The 19,611-nt window shown below is 40.7% G+C and overlaps 1 protein-coding gene across 1 annotated transcript in view; it reads left to right on the top strand.

Moving 5' to 3' along the window:
* The window catches only part of CALCR (calcitonin receptor), a 170,933-nt gene that overhangs the window by 80,796 nt on the left and 70,526 nt on the right, over nucleotides 1-19,611 (top strand). The window contains exon 2 of the mRNA XM_065629396.1: nucleotides 15,030-15,117. Within this exon, the coding sequence (XP_065485468.1) occupies nucleotides 15,070-15,117 (48 nt within the window). The 5' untranslated portion in view covers nucleotides 15,030-15,069. The remainder of the gene's footprint in view (nucleotides 1-15,029; nucleotides 15,118-19,611) is intronic.

The raw sequence follows: 19,611 nt of genomic DNA, 5'->3' as shown, positions 1-19,611 counted from the left end.
AGTTGTTTTTTGGTTTGGGGGTTTTTTTGCTATTGGTGTTTTTGGTATTTGTTTTTAAATGCTTTCAAACAATTGTGGGATTCCTTATTGATTGCAGCTGAACCTGGATTGCTGACCCCATTCATGAAGAGAAGAAGTCAAGTTGAATGATTTAGACATGATGTGATCCCTGGAGTAGAAATGTATAACCAGAGCTCAATAAGTCTAGCCTAGCTCTATAGCAAAGGGCTCGGGATTTTGCAGATATAGTATAGCCAGCTAGGTATGCTGTAAACTTTTAAGACAAATTCCACATGGGTGTTTTATTGAATCAACAAGAAAAGCAATTAGCACAATATTAACTGACAGTAAACTAAGTTAATGTTGCACTAGTTTTTCCATTCTCATATGCTGTGGAGCTCTGTGCTGTCAATATAGAACTGCATTATGAATATAATTAAAGAAGATAGGAATACTATCTTCTGGGAAAAATGCGGTAGGAAAAGGAGATGAAGGATAGCAGGAAAGTGCTAAGTATAGGGAAGAGAACTATGACTACAAGGTCTGGAAGAAGAGGTTTTAGGACATGGAGGCATGGAAAAGCAAGTTCTGCTACTCATGTCTTTCCTGTAAGCTGTACACTTAAATAGAGATAGTCAAGATGTTTTTCCACAGCTGAAATATCAGCTTGTTCGGCAAGACTTATTCTACAGAAAGGTTGATTTTGTAGAACCTGCAGTTCCGTCTGTCTCAAGACTATCTGTTCACTGTAAGATCCAGGCTATGGAGCTATGCAAACATACAACTTTGTTTTCCAGTGCCAGTCCTGCTCCTGAGCTCATTTGTTGCTTTATGGTGATGTCTTCCTCTATTAAAGCAGTGCTTTTCCTTATAGCTCTGTGAAACACCTACTCAAATGGGATCAATGAATGAGGCTACAAAAATAGTATTATCTTGCATATACTAATATGAAATGGGTTAATAAAAAACCTCAAGAATTAAAATATGAAGGATAGTTTCTCATAATAAAGAAAAAAACATCCAGATGCTGTTTGCAGTCCACACAAAAAAAAAAACCAAAACAAACAAACAAAGAAAAAAACCCCACGAAAACAAACAAAAAACCCAAACAAACAAAAAAACCCACCAACACCGCACTCTTGTGGCTTTTACATTGCATTTTTGCTTGTGTATGTGCAATGCGTGAGCTATATGATATGCAAAACTAGATCTTACTTCAAGAAACCAGAGTTGTACCTCTCACTACCTTGGTGAAGGTGGATATCTAAGTACAGAGCAGAAGATTCAAAATGCAGCAATAATCAGAACTATTTAGATTGTTTGAGAAAAATATTCTTTAGCTGCTATTTAATTTGGTGGTGCCTGAAAAACATACTTCATGGAAAGACCAGGTACTTCATCAGGATGAATATTTGGCAAGATTTAGAGCTTATAAGCAAATAAAAACCTGAACTCTGCATCACCAGAAAGCCCAATCAACACCAGAAGAAGGGAAAAAGCCTCAAGACACAACCTCTACAGACCACATAAGAGCTAGGCTGTGTTAAATTCCCTACATATTGAGATTTTATATAGCTCTGCAGAAGCTTACACACACACACACACGCACGGACACATGCTTGGATTTAGCGAGACAGGATGCCAAGCAAGGTCAGCCTTAGCTGCTGTTGAATAGACTGTGCTGACTTCTTTCCAAAGCCATTAGAAATCTTTTCTGAATCTCAGCGCTCATCCAAATAGGCTTCCCTTTTGCCCTCTATCTGCTATATAAAGTAGTTTCCATATGAAGGCACTTTGTCTGGCAATGTAATTTATGGAAGAGACCATCTATTATTTTTCCACATGAAGCTTTTGATCATGGGTGGATATTTGAAGTTATTAACAGCACAGAGAGGCTAAAGTTTCAGGTCTTTTTACTCATTGCCATTGAAATAAATACTGAAGTTGGCAACCCATAGTGTAACAGGAAAAGTCTTGTTGAGAATTACAGACTACTTCCAGGTTTTTACTTTGAAAAGCCTTACAAACAGGCTGCTATATTGGAGACATTTCTTTTCCTATTTAACTTTTATCATTTGTGGTCCAGATTATCCTTTGCCTCTGCATCTGGATTTGGTAGGAAGACTTGGGGCAACCCAAAGCCTGGCTGTTACATAAGTGTCCAAGTTGTAGCTCTATAGGATAAACTGGAGAACAGCCCCATGGCACCTGCACGGCTCTGGGCCATGCTCAGAAAAGCAAAACTAACTCTATATTTTCAGCTGACTCAAAACTAGGAGGCTGGTCCTCATTAGTGACTTCAGCTGTCATTTTGGGGTTGGTTCTGAATTCCTTGGGTAGTGGAGCCAGTAACTCAGTTCAGCAGCGCCAGTGAAATCAAATCCTCCTAAAGGTAGGCTTTGGCCAATGTGTATCAAGATTTTCCTGAAAGCAAATCTTGGCATAAGGAGGCATTCAGAGTTAGTTTTGGCAGCCTTAAGAAATCCATTATGTTATAAGTGATCATAAATTGGCTTTGACTGACTTGCTTGAGAATTGCAATGGCCCCAGAGGCTCTCAGTCCTAACAATAGAGCAGGTGAGAGCCAGGACACATGATGCTTTACCCACAGTGTGTCTCACTGGCCCTGACTAACACAATGCTTCAGAGCAGGCTCTGTTCCCCACTAGTGCCCCGTCCAGCACAAAATTAGGATACGCATTCTCTGACTAGAATCTCACATATAAAATGCATGGAAGGAGAGAAAAACCAGATACATGAATTTGAAATAGTCACAGTAATAGCAAATGAGACGGTGACAATGCCAAGTGGCCAATAAAAAGATCTGTATTGCATTTAACGGATTCTAGGGACCTCACATTGATGACAAGAAACCATTCCCAAGCTACACCATTTTCCTTTCCAAAGTGTAGAGGTTAGCTTTCCAGTACTGTCTCAGAGCTCCTCCTAACATGTATAATGGAAGAAGGAAAACCCAGGGCTTACAGAAGGGCAGTTTGCTGCTCTGTGTCTATGTTGCAGCATCTGCTGAAGGCAGCGAGAACCTTAGTGCTTTGGAGGATCAAGCACTGATATTACCTTCAGCATAGTGGGCAGCAAGAGCAACACGTCAGTCAGCAATCTGTGAGAGACAGCCCAAATTCTCATTGTTGTTCTCATGTTGCAGGATAGGAAGAGATCTTCAATAAATGCAGCTTAATACAAGCAGAGCTTCCCTAACTCCTCAAGAACTTACTAACAGTAGCTCATCTCAGCAGAATGATGCAAAGACCTACAGATCCAAAGTCTGTGCTCTGCTCTTCCTGTCTGGCAAGGTTGTGGAGAAAGGGCTTGTTTCTCTGTTGTACTGGGTTGATCGTGCTCATGATTTTTCTTTTTTTTGGAGGGAACATTACATCCACCTCTGATCTACCAGAAAATAAAGCCTTCTTCCATGGACCCGGGTACTTGGGTGCAAATAAAACTTCTGTGATAGGTGGTTGACCATTGATAGTCATGGGTATTTAGCATCTATGAGAGGTCTTTGTTGAGACTCTGAACAACACAAGTGGTTACAATAATTCTGCATATTTATGAGCAGAGGAAGAGGCCACCAGAGCTGCTGTTTACATGGTATGGAGGCTGGCAGCTGATTTCCCTGAAAGGTCAAATCTAATCTTGGTAGCAAGTAATGACAGACCTTTCAATTCACAAGACACATGCACGCATTTCAGCCACCAGATTTAACCATCTCCTGGGCTTGTTTTCTTGCAAATACCTTGTGTCTCACTTGGACCCCGCTATTCCTCTGGGACACCTAGATGAACCCTGGACTCCAGACTGCAAGATTGGAAGGATGTTTGGGACGAAAAACTAAGCTTTTTATAAAGTTTTCTAGGAACGAGTGAGCGAGTTACACCAGTAATGGTTTGTCTCACTGTTCAAGTAATTTCCATTCCCTCATCTGTATCTCTTGTTAAACCACTCAAATTTACAGAAGAAAACAGGAACCATAAAGAAAATACCAACAATCTCTCTGCAAGTCTCTGCAAAGACCCATTCCCTCCTTTACTCTAACCTAAGCACGTGTGTCCACTATGAACCTCACCTGCTGAGTTACCGCTAAAAGTAAATCTCTTTATGTGTGTTAGTCTGGAAGTCTTCCAGAGAATTTTAATCTAAGTGGCTCTTTGTAAAATGTTGGTTGCTAGTAATCTACCATGTGTAAATTGCCCTGTTGAATTTTTATAATAAATGTGTAATGCCATAGTGAGCAATGTGTGGATTTTGCCCTATTGAAAGTGGAAATTTAGACTGTTACTTTCAATCTAACCCTTTACAGTGTGGTAATTCCTGACAGGGATAACACTGTATCCAAGCACTACAGCTGTGATAATTAATCTGTAATAACTGATGAAGCTAATCTTGTTTTTACTGAGCTGCCTGTTTCCTTGTATCTGCATCATTCATTAGATCATTACATCTTCACATCTTCATTCACCATTACATCAGTGGTAAAAATGATCTAAAATGCAATGACACCTTCTGGTCACTTTTCTATTTATTGTAGTGTAGGTGTGGTAACAGAAATATCAGTGTTGCAGTAGATAAAATAAAGTACACAGGTAAAGCAAAATTTACCAGCAGAGGTAATAACTCTAAGTAGGCCAACCAGTGTATCTGTAGAAGTTAGCCAAGACCTCAGACACACAAAGCTTTCTTGAGAGACTGTCACAAGAGGAATTGTATGCCCCAAAGACTGCCTCTCTCTTTAGGGAATTTAACATATTAGATATTAGATACAAACATATTAACATGTTAGATACAAACCTTCCAGATCAACAGTGACATATTCTGACTTCAAATCCTAATCAGAATTTCTATGTGTTATTAGCAGACCTGCTATAAAATTAGAACCAGACTCAAGAAAAAAGTATTATCATTTCAACACAGGCTCCTTTTTGTCAGGGAAGAAATTAAACCTACATCCAGCTGTAGCATGGGCTATTCTGCTGCCAAATGGGAACAAAATGCTTTAAATATGTGTCATGTCCATTTGATTTATAACAATCCACTCATAGGATTTTTCACACTTTATATGATTTATATAAAAACAGTTACATAATAAGAAAGTATAATATTTTTCTTGTTTCTTTGCCCACCCCATAAAATATTCACTTGCTTCAAATAATCTATAGGAATGTATGGTTACAAAAAAAGGACCAGTGGGAGTTTGCCCAGGGAAGGATCAAATGGAAAACTGAGAGAGAATTGGCCACAAATAAATATTAAATAACTGTTTTTCTTTCCAGTATATGTTGCAGCTATAAGAAAAGAAAAATAACAAAAATCTCAATATATAGAATCAAAAAAGTATTGATCCAAAAAAGTATTGATCCAAGAGGGAAGAATGTGACATATGAGGTTGCATTCATCCACTTAGATGACGATTCTTCCAATATGAAAAAGAAAAAATTTGGTAACTGGAATAAGGAATGCCATTACTTTCAACCTGTGTCCTGCATTTTTCTTGCTTCTCCCTAATCCTTCATGAGTGCTTCCAAAGTCTATCCAGATCTGCCTTGTCATTATATTCCTGTTCCACTGAACTCAGATACTTGTTAGAATATTTTTGAATGTATTGGTGTACATAAGGCCTAAGCTGTATGTATAGTGCAGTCATGATGCCGGTCCAGTTAAAGTCATAAGGCAACCATTGAGGTGGCTTTTTCCTTAACTCCCAGAATTTTGACTGAAGCTGTGTAATATATTTTAGTTTGCTTAGCAATGTTTATTTAGCTTTACCTCTCACGATTCTCACTGTAAATTATATTGTTATTAATGACAGCCATGAAGGTTATTTTGCAGGTGGTTAGGACTGTGAAGACTTTTTTCTCTGAAAAAAAGATTAAGAGAATTATACATACAGAGTCATTCAAAATATCTGCTTTAATTTTGCAGGCTATGCAAAAGATTACAATCTGACATAAATGTATGCAATCCCTTTGAAGTCTTTACCCTACAGCAGTGTAGTGTTCATCCCAAGCTTCTGGATGTGTTCAAGCTGCAGTGTCACCAAGATTAGATAATTGCATACTTACTCATTTTACAAGCACTTCTGCGAAGCCCTCTAAAAATTACAAACACTTTTGAAAAGACCTTTCACAGCTGTGCCTAAAAGGCTAAAATTATACGTGCTACTATGTGAGATGCTAAATCATAGCTTCACAGCATAGTAAAATGGCAAGGAAGTGTTCTGCTTTGCGGAATGTTCGGTGATGAACTTGACTTTCCTGGAGTGTGGATCTTTCATCTGTCACTTGCTAGACCACAAGCCAAAGCTGTTTCATTTAATCCCATTATTCAGGTACTCTTAGAATAGCAGGAATGCTCTGCTATAGATTTTACTCCTCTGCTTTGTTACTTGGTAACATTTACTGACATTCACTAAGCTTTTTTTTAAAAATATTGCTGGTTTTATCTTGCTATCCATTATTGAAAGCAGAGCTAGTAAAATCATGTGTGAAACTTCAGAAATGTAAGGTTTTTATTTAACATTAGCCATAGAAATCTGATTGTAAAAACGAACAAAAATAACCTCTTCAGCATCTGATATGGACAATATGATATGCCAGTCATATCCTGAGCTGCATAAAGAGAAGTATGGCCAGCAGTTCGAGGGAGGTGATTCTGTTCCTCTACTCCGCTCTGGTGAGACCCCACCTGGAGTCCTGCATCCAGCTCTGGAGCCCTCACTACAGGAAAGACATGGACCTGTTGGAAACGGTCCAGAGGAGGCCACAAAAATGATCAGAGGGCTAGAACACTTCTCCTATGAGGACAGGCTGAAAGAGTTGGGGCTGTTCACCCTGGAGAAGAGAAGGCTCCATGGAGACCTTACTGCAGCCTTTCAATACTTTAAGGGGGCTTATAAGAAATGGAGAGAGCCTTTTTTACCAGAGTCTGCAGTGACAGGATAAGAAGCAATGGTTTTAAACTGAGAGTAAATTTAGATTGAATATAAGAAATCATTTATGATGAGGGAGGTGAGACCCTGGAACAGGTTCATCAGAAATTGTGGGTGCCCCATCACTGGAAGTGTTTAAGGTCAGGTTGGATGGGGCTTTGAGCAACCTGTTCTAGTGAAAGATGCCCCTGCCCATGGCAAAGGTTGAACGTGGTGATCTTTAAAGGACCCTTCCAATCCAAACCATTCTATGATTCTTTGAAGGGTGCTAAGAGCCTGACTTAATTCTTATGTGAACCATTATTGTTTTGTTACAGTGAGATTATTTTAAGAGTGTATCCTTTGAATAGTGCTTGAAGAGGACAAACTCATTTTCCAGAGGTGCAGTGTGATCCACTCTCTGTACTGCATTATGGCTCGAGTACAAGTGTAATTGCATGTGTTGTTGCTTCTTTCACTGCAAAAGCACCCAAGTCAATTTTCTTTTAATTTCAATTCCACAACAGCTTAAACTGATCTGTATCAGGGCAGATGTGCTGCTGTTACTCACCATCTCCTCTGAACTAAGTATTTCTACCTCCTTCTTTTTACCACAGTTTATATCATCAGAGTCTGCAGTAAGTTCAGAGAATTGCAGAGGCAAAAAACCTTGTCACTCATGCACTACAGGGCTCAGTTTCTGTCTGGGCCACGTCTTCACAAGAAGAGCACAGGGGAGGGCTAGAAACATGCAGCTGCAGCACAGTACACCAAAAAGCAATAGGCATGTTATTTATTGCAGCAATAAATGCTTATTACTTATTTTTAAAGATGAATTTTACAATATTATTTTTTTTTCTTTCTCTTTTTTTTTTTTTTAAACATAGATGGTTCTTTCTGGGATAACTTCATGTCCAGCTTAAACCAGATGCACATTCCTAAGATTACGAAATACCGTCATATACATTGTTCAGACAACTATTCTTGGGTAAAACAGAACAATTTTACCAATTTCAAAGAAGTGCAACGAGATACAAGGAGTCCTGTAGAGACTAAACTCCAGAAGTGTTTGGAATGCCTCTTTTCAGATACTTCTGTTAATATTTTGAGCTAAAATACTTCAAGTTTTACACCTTCCTAGAGTACATTTGAAAAAGATAAAAACTAAAGCTTGTGAAAGAAATTACAGAATCCAGTCTTTGTAAGTATTTCAAACTTTGGCTACCAGCAAATGCCCTGAAATACTTTGCTAGTCCCTTCCTGAAGTTTTCTTCGCTTTTACTTGTTTTAAAACATCATAAAGCCCCTTGGCCACCAGGAGGGGGATTAGGGATGGTTGGATAAGTACTGAAAAGGTAGTAATTTTCTTGGTTACTAATACATGGTAGGAATCAACTGCCAATAATAGCCATTAGAGGATGCAGATATACCGTACTCAGATCTACATATAACACAAATGGGATTAATTTAACTTCAGGGACCTAAAAGTTAGGTGCCAGCAATCAGCTGGCTGCCTCAGCTTCCCGTCTAGGTAATAGAAACCTCCCAAGAGCCATTCATCCCAGGTGCCCCTGGCAAGTGGAAGGAATCAGCTCCTCTAACTCCTTAAAAACTTTACCGTCTTTTATTTCATAAAAAGTTTAGCCTTTTCTGAAAACCTTCTGGATAATTTGGCTTGTATATTATTAGAGTCCTAGGTAAATAATTTTCATTCAAAGCACATTTTCTTGTATTTTTTGTTCTTTAAAAGTATATTTATCACTGTCATATTACCCAGTCTAACAATAACCATCTTCAGTTTTGCCTGTAGTGTGTATGATCACATTGGCTGCTCGAATATGTAGTGGGGGGGCTTTTCAAAGCTTTGTGATTACCTTAAAAGTAAGCACAGACAAGTTTGTAGCTAGTTTCTGTTTCTTTCTATTTTTGTCCAGTTTCTTGGCAAGGATTTGGTTAATGGGAAGCCTAGGGTACAATATCCCTTTCTTGTTGACTGGTTTCCGATGGGAAAATGAAGCATCAAATATTGCAGCTCCCGTGTAATCCAAATGAATCGATAAAGTAGATTTATTTGATCACTGGGTCTGTGTAGGTCTGAAATTGCCTATTTCCAAAGGGTAATAGTTTCAATCTATTAACAAGGCACACACTTATCTCTAAAAGACACAGTTCACATCTCCACCAGGCAAGCTAATGGAAATTAATGGTGATCTGCTTGTGTAACAACAGACTAGTCATCACACAACTGAGCATTCAGCTCCCTGATAGTGGAATTATCTCCAAGACTACCAAAAGGAATGAGATAAGATGCACCAAGTGACCTAGGTGCCCACAATTTTCATGTAGCAATACCTTTAGGTACCTGACACCTGCATTTGAAAGTCTGGATCCTGTTCAGGAGATTTTCATATGAAAACTTGAGGAGGGTTAGACAAAAGGTCAAGGATCTGTGTAAAGGTAACCAGTAGGGAATACAGCAATGCAAGACACTAGACATGCCTTCTGCCTCACCTCATCTTCCTGGACACTTGACTAGAGGCTGTAGGGAGGCATGTCTCTCCACCTGGGATTGACAGTCATCAGCTTTCTGGCATGTTAGGAAGAACAGAGCAGAGTTTACCATTTCCCTTGGTTGCCCAAAGATCCTCGTGCCAGCTAAACCATTTACAGACCACTGCAGGCTAATGCCTAGAGCATGTGCTTGGGAAATAGGAGAGACTGGCTCTGTTCCCTTCTCATGCATGGGGATCACACCCATGGCATTTCCGCTGCCTGAAGGGACAAGAGCTACAATGCTGGTCTGTGCAGGTCCTGGAATTATAGAAGTGTGATGTACAGCTCACTCCTGGCCCAAAGCAGTAGCCCAAATTAGGAACCTAGGGGTAAAATGTCCAGCTGAAATAAGGGCACGATTATAATACTTTCTGGCAGACTATCTGTGCATTTGGCAAAGGAAACGGACCTGCAACCTCCTTCTTGGATCCAAATTCCCTAAACACTCAGCAGGGAGGTCTGCTGGCTTGCTTCTGTCTTGCCCTGTTGTCTCTGCCCTGTGTTTCCCCCTCCAGTGTTAACATGGGCAGAGCGGGTTGGTGCCCTTCTGTGATGAGTGGCAAGGTACTCCCTAGGAGGGTCTGCAGGCCTCTCTGCTAGTTCGGAAATCCTAGAGACCTTGGGATTGGAGGTGGGTACACAGCTATTTGCCCTGGAAAAGCTTAATGAGGTAGAAAGAAAGCTAAGGAACTCGCAGCCAAGCAAGGAGGTGGCAAGTGAATTTTTAAAGTTTCTGTGGGTAATACACCAACTAAGAAAGAGACATTTTTGCATCGCACTTCTGTACTTAGTCACAAACCTCACAAGTCCTGCTTTGTGCCATTAAAACCACTTCTTCCTTCAAAGGTATGTCAGCACTATTGTGAAAGATGACATTGCAGAATTATCAGAGCAGAATAATTAAATGAGAAGTCTTTTCCAGTTCTTCCTCCAAAAAAGCCTTTCTTTCATTCTTATAGTTTCTTCAGACCTCAGCAAAGAAATGTTGCTCTACTGCCCTCTTTTGATTCTTCCCTCTTATACCCTCCTTTCTGACTAAATCTGATTCCCCTTGTTGGCCTTGAGCAAATGACCATGCAGGGAGGGTTGTCCCATCTTCTGGGTAACTCAATGGTAATTGTTATTGAAGCCCTGTTCACCTTAGTACTACAGCTGTAGAAATCGGGACAGAGACAAAAGAGATGTCGTTACTAATAAAACGTTGTGCTTATCTTCAGATGAGCTTCAGGACTAATCCCAAGGTGTCAATAGTATTACTAGAATAGCTAAAGCAGGAGGAATATTTTAGCACATAATGAGCTATGCTGCATTTAGGAAGAAAGAAAGAACAGTATTACAGTTTAAAAAACAGATGGGGATTTCATATGTAGTTATTATAAGCAACAGAGGGTGAAGAATTAATACAAAAAAAACTACTGGGCTTTAGCAATGTGCTTATGATTAATCACTAAATATGGATATTCTAACACTGAAATGCATGAAGCACATTGTCTTATCATCGAGTAAGGACATTGTTTTACTTACAGAAAAAGAATGAATAGTATAGAAACATGACTCAGGACAGCACCTAAAGCATGCTTGAGAACTTCAGTAAATGAAACAAATTTTGGGGTTATTGTAAACTGTATTAAATCTCTGTAATAATCATTCTTATATTAGCTCCAGTGATCTGAGGACCTCTCAGTACATTATCTATAATTTCTGGGGTTTTTTTGTAATAAGCATAATCTCAGGAAAACCTCACACATACCTTGAAACATCTGCAATGAAGAGCCATCTAAAATACCTATGCATAAAACAGCTTGAAAGACTAGAATTTATTGTTCATCCATCTGTAACGGCAGAAAGCATGTATTCTATTCTAAAAGTGTGTAGCTGAAAACCAATTTCCTGACCTGCTTCATTGTGTGGCCCTATAGTTTGGCTGTGGGGGTAGCACAAGTCAGGTGGTAATAAGCAGCCAGAAGGAGACAAGGAGAAACACCTTTCATGAGCACTGTCATGAAAACCAACGTGTGATTGAGTCATGGTGTGAGTATGTGCCAGTATGTGCTCATTTCTGATTTCTCCCCACCTTCCTGGTACTACACACTCCATGAGGCTGCTCTGGGCTGTCCAACCTCCCTTGAGCTGCAAGCAGGCTGTCCAGGGCAGTAGTAGTGTCAATTGGTGTGAAAAAGTGATAGTTCTAGCACAGAAGACCCAAAAGCCAGGGCACTTTACTGCTTTGCACATCCCAGCATGCCTGTCATGTCACACCTGGACCTGGATCACTGGAGATGGGGGAAGAGCTATGGAGTTGCTGCTCTGTTCCTCCATCTGGAGGCTGACAGGTTCCATCTCTTGGGGCTCCCCTTAATGCTAGTCTTTCTGCCTTCCTTTTGTTTCTGTCGTGCCCATTGACCAACACATTTTACCTGTATGTACCTTTTCATTTCAATGAAATCATCATCCTTGATCCAATACTGATGTCAATTCAAGTGTGCTGTAGTCCATCTCTAAGCCATTGTGCTTAGAGAAAAAACACTTCTTGGTTAGGGGCTTTATACCAAGATTGTAAAAATATTGTTGTTTAACAATTATTTAAAGTTTTGTAACTGGAAAATACTCCTTTTGAAGAAGAAGGAAGAAGAGGTACTGGATTTTGTGCAGCATGTCAGCCATTCCTGTGGTTAGAGCTGGCTAAAAAAAGACTACATAAAATTTAGTGAGGGAAATAATTCTTACCCATTTACTCATATGTAGTATCATATGGCACAGTCATCACAGTTAATATAGGGGGAAATCAAGTGTTAAATATTTTACAAATGACTTTTTTTTTCAGTTGAGACAGGAACAAGAGACATTTCAATAGCTCTTTCACTACATAATAAAAAATGCTTACCAAATCTCACAAGGATAAGATTTACCTGCAGCTACAGCTATAACCCAACATGGTTCTGCAAGCACTCCCAGCACAAAGTACAGGAAAAGTAGGTATATCACAAGTAACTTCAATTGCTATTTATTTTGCCAGTGCTTTCTAGGTCAAAATATCTCTGTGCCATTTGTGGAAAATGATGTGTATTTTAAAATTGTTGACAGTTTGTAAGGCCTGCTTTTTACCAAATCCCTGTGTGATGGAAGTAATGAGGCTAGCAAGAAGAGCAGAGGCACCTACCAGACTGGTTTTACACCACACTACAGAATGCTTTACATTACAGTACATAACAACACGTGTATTCGTGCTTGTATGTCTGCGCATTGCATAGCTGACCAAGCCCAGTTGTTTATTTGTCCATGAATCTTTTTGGCAGTTTTGACCCAATACACACTGCAGTGAATAGTCTGAAGGAAGATGTAGACAGTTCCAGGCATTTTCCTTTGATCTAGCTGTCCAATTTTTGCTTCAATTGAGTTGTCTGTCATCGCTGATCAAATACAAATATGTGGCTGACAGCATAATTACATATTATTTCTGTGTCATTTGCCTGTCTCATTACCTCTAGCACACCAGAATGGTTCTGGCAAGGCTCAGATAACAATAAGGGTACTTCTTATTAGAGGTAAATCCTCTGAATCCTCTTTTCCATCACTTTGTGTTTTATGTAATCTCAGTGACACATGATGACAACACTCCTGTGTGGATCTGGTAAGAGATTACATCTACATGTGCTACGATGGTGCACAGCAGGATGACCATGAGCCAGCACTGTGCCCTCGTGGCCAAGAAGGACAATGGCATCCTGGGGTGTATTAGAAGGGGGGTGGTTAGTAGGTTGAGAGAGGTTCTCCTCCCCCTCGACTCTGCCCTGGTGAGACCGCATCTGGAATATTGTGTCCAGTCCTGGGCCCCTCAGTTCAAGAAGGACAGGGAACTGCTGGAGAGAGTCCAGCGCAGGGCCACAAAGATGATTAAGGGAGTGGAGCATCTCCCTTATGAGGAAAGGCTGAGGGAGCTGGGGCTCTTTAGTTTGGAGAAGAGGAGACTGAGGGGCGACCTCATCAATGTTTATAAATATGTAAAGGGTGAGTGTCACGAGGATGGAGCCAGGCTCTTCTCAGTGACAACCAATGATAGGACAAGGGACAATGGGTACAAACTGGAACACAGGAGGTTCCACTTAAATTTGAGAAGAAACTTCTTCTCAGTGAGGGTGACAAAACACTGGAACAGGCTGCCCAGGGAGGTTATGGAGTCTCCTTCTCTGGAGACATTCAAAACCCGCCTGGACGCCTTCCTGTGTAACCTCATCTGGGTGTTCCTGCTCCAGCGGGGGGATTGGACTGGATGATCTTTTGAGGTCCCTTCCAATCCCTAACATTCTGTGATTCTGTGATGAAGTGCCACACTGTTGAGATTACATATTTCTCCTTTAGATCAGGACAGCTACGTTGAGCTCATGTTTTTCTTCCCCTCTGAATACCGGTGACTTTCCAGACCATTTCAAGATGAGAAAAGCGTTACAGTGCTGTTGCAGAGAGAGATGTTACACAAGTGATTTTGTGTCTCACTACATGTAGACTAAGCATTGAAGTCCATGTGCCATTTTCCCATTAAATTCCTAGGTTTCAGATATGTAGAGTGCTCATGGGATTTTTGCCCAGGTAGAAAACACCTCCCTCTTAGTTTTTAAGCTGTCTGAAAAATAAAGATATGTGAGTGCTTACTGGCTTACTGTGGCTGAAGGTGATCCATAGGCATGTTACTCAGCCTGTGGCATCTGTAACCACTAGTGGTCCATGAGACATCTGAAGGCAAAGAGTTTTGCTTGCTTGAGCTCCCACAACTGCAAAGAAATATGATGATAGAAGATGACCTCTGGATATTTTTCCCAGAAAGGCCAGATGGGTATTGATACGGAAAAAAAAACCAAAACCCCAAATCTGCTGATCCATTTCCCTCCAGGTCTGTGGAGTCATGGCCATCCTCTACTCCTCCAGTACTTTGTGTGGCTGAAGTGGTCATTCTCAACAGCCTGAGGGTTACTCTGCCATCTGTCTATTCACAGTCCAGCAGAGCAAGCGGCATTAGGGAGCATGAAATCAGATGGTGTTGTTCCCACTTTCTTTCTCTTTTCCTGCCACACTTGCTTGTCGACCTAGCTAGATATTATCCAACCTCTGGCTTTTTCTAGCCCCACAAATATGCCTTTTGAGCTACGATTAAGCCTGTCTGCAAACTAAATCTTTCTGGGTTTTTTAGATAATTTTTAAAATATCCAGATTCTTTATAGGTCTGCAGCTATATGTGTAGATTAGAAGCAGATGGATCAGGACAATCGAGGCAGCCTCAACAGGAAAAGACACAGAGCTTAACCCAGATCTGATGATGATGATGATATAGTATCATGGAGCTGTACTCCATATCAGCCGAATTTAGCAATAGAGATCCATGGAGGAGACCAAATTAAAAGCATATCCATCACCAGTAAAATCAAACACAAGGCTGGGGGCACACACACATACGCAGAGTCCACTTTAAGTCTAAAACAATGCTTTTACACAAAGAAAAGGAATTTATCTTAACAAATAAAGTCTAATACTGCTTTTGTTCTTGTTTAATTCCCAGAAGGGTCAGATACAACGTCTCTCTCCAGGAAGACTCCACAATGAAAAAAATAACCCACAGTTGTTTCTTACTGATCATGCTTCTAATTGTAAGTACAAGAAAACTGAACTGCTCATGACACCTGCCAAGTTTATACTTGTGGTGATATCCAGAAAAATGAGTACTGAGTCATATTTGGTTTACTGCACAGGTGAAGGAATGAGTTCCCTTACTGATAAATTTCAAAGTAAGGTTAATAAAGTTTCTAAATAAAATATCTCATAAAAGTTTGAACTTAAAACCATTTTTTCTTGATGAGACAGAGCTGCAAGTCTGAAGAAGGTAATGCATGTGATTTTTCATTTCTGTGTTTTACAGGCTACAATGTATCAGTGACACAGAAACTTATGTGTTTGAAAACTTCCTTAACATTGTGTGTGAGACATAGACTGACTTAAGTAATCATGGATTTTCACTGTTTATAGTTACTCTGCTATTAGGAAAGCAACTGAAATGGAAAATAACAGTATCAAGTGTAGTTATTCAGTTAATATGCTATTTTCAACTGTTTAATACCAATATTAAAGTTATTTAAATGTATGGAACATGGCTGAGTAACTGTTGTTCTAAATATGTAGTAAATGAATTGCTAACTGACTAAATACCTCTCATGTAAGTTGAATGCTTTCTCTGATCTCTACTTGTGAAACCTCAAATTGTTAGCAATTATAATAAAATCATAGACATAACAGGCAGTCAGAAATGAGATTACTGCCCAGAGCCTCAGTTACAGAACAGTCAGAGTATGCCTGAATGATGCCACTGGCAACAAGCACCTCTCTACGTTGATGTGGTATGAGTAACTTGCGTGCCAGATCCCACCTTATTGCACAACTAACTATTTATCTCTGTGTTCCTGAAGAAAGCTTTGATTCTTATTCTTCTTATATTTTGTTGTTTAGCTCCTCATGCCTCTCTGTTTCTCATCTTATCTTCCACCACCCTGATGTGGAACATTTGAGCAGGTCTCCCCATCAACTCACATATTTTCTGGCTCTAAGCTGTAGAAACAGGGCTAGAAGACATGTTGGGGAACAGTAGAGACTGCTCTCCCGGGTTTGTTTGTTGGTCTGTGTCCCTCCTCTTCTTTCAGCCTGCCATAACTTGCCCACAGTACTGTTTGCCACTTGATGTGGATAAAAATGAGAGAAGGAAAGTAGAGAACAGTAAACAAATGATGAATAGAAGGAGGTAAAAATAAAACAGTTAAATGAGATCAGAGAGGAAAACATCAAAGAACGCCTGATTTTGGTAAAATACTGAATTCATGGTTCAGGATTAGAACCCTCAACCAAAGAAGATCTGGACAGCAGGAGAAAGAATGGAGGAGAGATAATACATTTCTGCTAACTTGGTCTCAAAAGAATTTGTCTAGAATTAGTTAATGACTTGAAGAATCATCCCTGTACTTGGCAGAGGTCTTCTACCTTGAGGTATATTGGAGTATTCTGATATTTGTGAGCTTTTGTGGCTGTTACACATAGCCCCGCAAGGGATGCACATAGCAATGCACTGTCTGGGACATCAGCTGTGGTCAGAGATCTCTTCAACAAAATGACCTGACAGACACCAGCTTCCTTGGTCTTGGTCCTTGAATCCCAGCTGACCTGCATAGCCTGACAGGGACTTTGGCAAAAAAACGGTGAGTCTTCCTAGAATAAGCCAATGCTGACTGAAGGAACAGCTCCAGATTATTTTTCTTCCCCATTCAAGTAACAGGACTGTAAATATTCTGATAACTAAAATTGTTAACAGCATTTCTTAGTGTCTGAGGTGCTCTGACCTAGCAGCATGGATTTGTACGTCAGCCCTGAAGGACTGGGGTGATCCTTGCCATTTTGTTTACAAATCTTTTAAATATCTCACCCATGACAGCGTGTGTTCAACATTAGTTCTGTGCTCATTCCTGCAGTACTCCAGGGCCAGGATTTCTTTAAGAAACTCTGCAGTGAGATATGCATCCCCTTCCTTTTAGGTGTGTTTGCACCACAGGACTTTCCAACTTCTGATCTCCATGGTTAACTTAAGCACGAATTTCCTTACGTTTTCACTGTTCCAATCTCTACAATTCCTTCCTTCCCTGCTGCAGTGGCCAGGCTGTGATCTACTTAGGCACCTCCTAGACTAATTTATCTTTCAGTAAGTGAGAAGCAACAGTCATAGAAGTAGACCATGAACAAGCTCTGTTTCCTTGATGACACTTGCCAGAACACTGCTAGATCAAATATGAAAAATATTTGGCATCAGTCATTTTTACAAAAATTTCCCCACCAGTAGCTGGTAGAAAACGTTCATTTTTTTACATTTTGTTTGTGATCTGTAACAAGGAAAGTATGTCTTTCTTTCTTTTCCAAAAAGACTGTTCCTGCTCTGTTCATTCTTCTAATCACTCCTCTGTTCCCAGAGCCATGAGCCCCTGGGACTTACATGTCAGCTACTGTCTGAGGTTCAGGAAGATACAGTCATTAAAGTGGCTTGTGACACAAGGGTGATCTCCCATTCTTGTTCTTTACTCACTCCACAAACCATCTTCTAGATCTTTTTTCTTTGATGGCTTTGATCGTTTACTGTCATCCTCTTGTCTGTGTCCTGCACTCCCAGCTGGTAACTGCAAGTGACTGCGAAGCAACACAACCTTTTGAGGTCCTTGCTTTACCCTCTGGGCTCCAGGCTCTCTGTTTATGCCATTTGTCCCACTCTTGGTGCCTGATTCATCTCATATCTCTTGAATGTTTTGTCCTTAGACCCTAGTTTTAGTGTATCCATAGACCACCCCTCCCCACAGTCTCCAGCCTTTAGACCTGTCACCAAGGCGTTTTGGTACCTTGTGATAGAATCCAGGTCTCTTGCACGTATCATTCTTTGCGAGAATAAAGAGCACTCTTCTGTGTACAAGTCCATAGTAACTCACCTTTGCCAAAAAAACACTAGAATACCAGTTACTCCAAAACTTAATTTAGAAATAAAAGTAATTCCTTGTTGTCTTCTTCTTTAATGGCTTCCCTTGCTTTTGGATACACAATAATGACAATGCTTGCAGCATCACCAGATAGTCCTCTACAATTCAAGGTGGATTCCATTGGAAAATTTAACCCTTCATTATTTCTTAGTTCACTTTATTCCTGATACTCTCAAGTGGTTTGTAATTATTGAGAGTCACAGAATGTGACTGAGAATTATTTCCTCAAATACGTGAGCCCCTGTACACCAGAGCAATTAGTTTATCTCCTCAGTGCACATTTCTCTCTGCAAGAGAGCTGGAGCGTCAGCACAGTGTGCCCAGGGGCATCAAACTGCAGAGAATGAGGAGGAGGAAACAAGCTTGGGTGTCTTTCCCCTCTGACCGATCATTTTTGCAGGACATTGAAAAAAGATAATTCTGTTCTCTGCATGATTTTCTCAAGTAAGAATTGTCATCTAGTGCTTACAAATGGTACTTTGGTCTTATCCTGTAAATGAGGATTGATGGAGTAGTTTTTCTCACATATTCCAATTTTGTTGTCCTAAGCCAACTACAAAGTGCTCAGTAAGGACAAAATGGATGCTGCAGCTGGAGCCCACAGTATTATTCAATTAGGTCCATTAGGCCAATATTGTATTTTAAAATAAACTTGTTTTGAGTAAAAACCCAATTGTACAAGTTCATTACATCCAAATCTGTCAAATTGTTACCAAGCCTCAGTCATTAACCTATGCACAGTCTGGTATGTTACCTCTGCTCCTGAAAGACTTGTGTATAATTCCCATTCACAACACATGGAAAATCAGTTACATGAGAGCCTAAATGTATTTTTTGGTAACTGCGCAAAGTAGCGTGTTTTGGAACACAGTTGCAGTAGGTTCAAGTCTCCAGAAGCCAATTAGTAGGATGTTTTGAAGGCACTGCTCATGGTGTACCCACTAGATCCTCGCGGCTGGGAGTGCAACATGCCCGGTGAGGGGGTGCAGCCAGGAGTCCCCCTGGCCTCTGCCATCTGCCCACCTCAGCAGCTCTCACCACGGGTCTCTAAAACCCCTGTCTGTGCAGGCACCATAAGCACAAGCCTTTTCCTGCTTAGACAGTGGCCCTTCCAGCATCTGGTCCAGAGCTGGCCCCAGCCTTCGGTGAGCCAGAAGAGCTGCTGAAGATCTGTGGCAGATTCCCTTGTCATGCTTTGTCATGCTGGCTGTCTGGGACTGCGGGGAGCGCAGGGGCTTCCCCAGCCACTCGGGATGTACTCCTTGGACTGTGGGGCTGGTCAGTGGAGCTGCATCAACCACGTGCATCAGACCATTGGCTCCGTGTGCCTGTGGGTGACACCGGTGCTCATGGCCTCCATGCTCTCTCAGATTGGCAGAGATGGTTTCACCACCTGAGCCCATGCCTTTGAAAGCTGTTGTTCTGAAGTGTGCATTTCCCTTTATAACTGTGGGTTGCTTCAAGCTGTAAGGAATTGGACTTGTAAGTTCTGGACCTCTTCTCACACAAGGAAAACTCAGGAAAGCAAGCTCCTGGTGATTTAAGGTGGGGAGAATTAGTGTGAGAATTTGAGACTCAAGCTGC

This window comes from Caloenas nicobarica, chromosome 2 (assembly GCF_036013445.1).
Source record: "Caloenas nicobarica isolate bCalNic1 chromosome 2, bCalNic1.hap1, whole genome shotgun sequence".
Taxonomy (NCBI): domain Eukaryota; kingdom Metazoa; phylum Chordata; class Aves; order Columbiformes; family Columbidae; genus Caloenas; species Caloenas nicobarica.
This window is presented reverse-complemented; position numbering and strand designations above follow the sequence as displayed.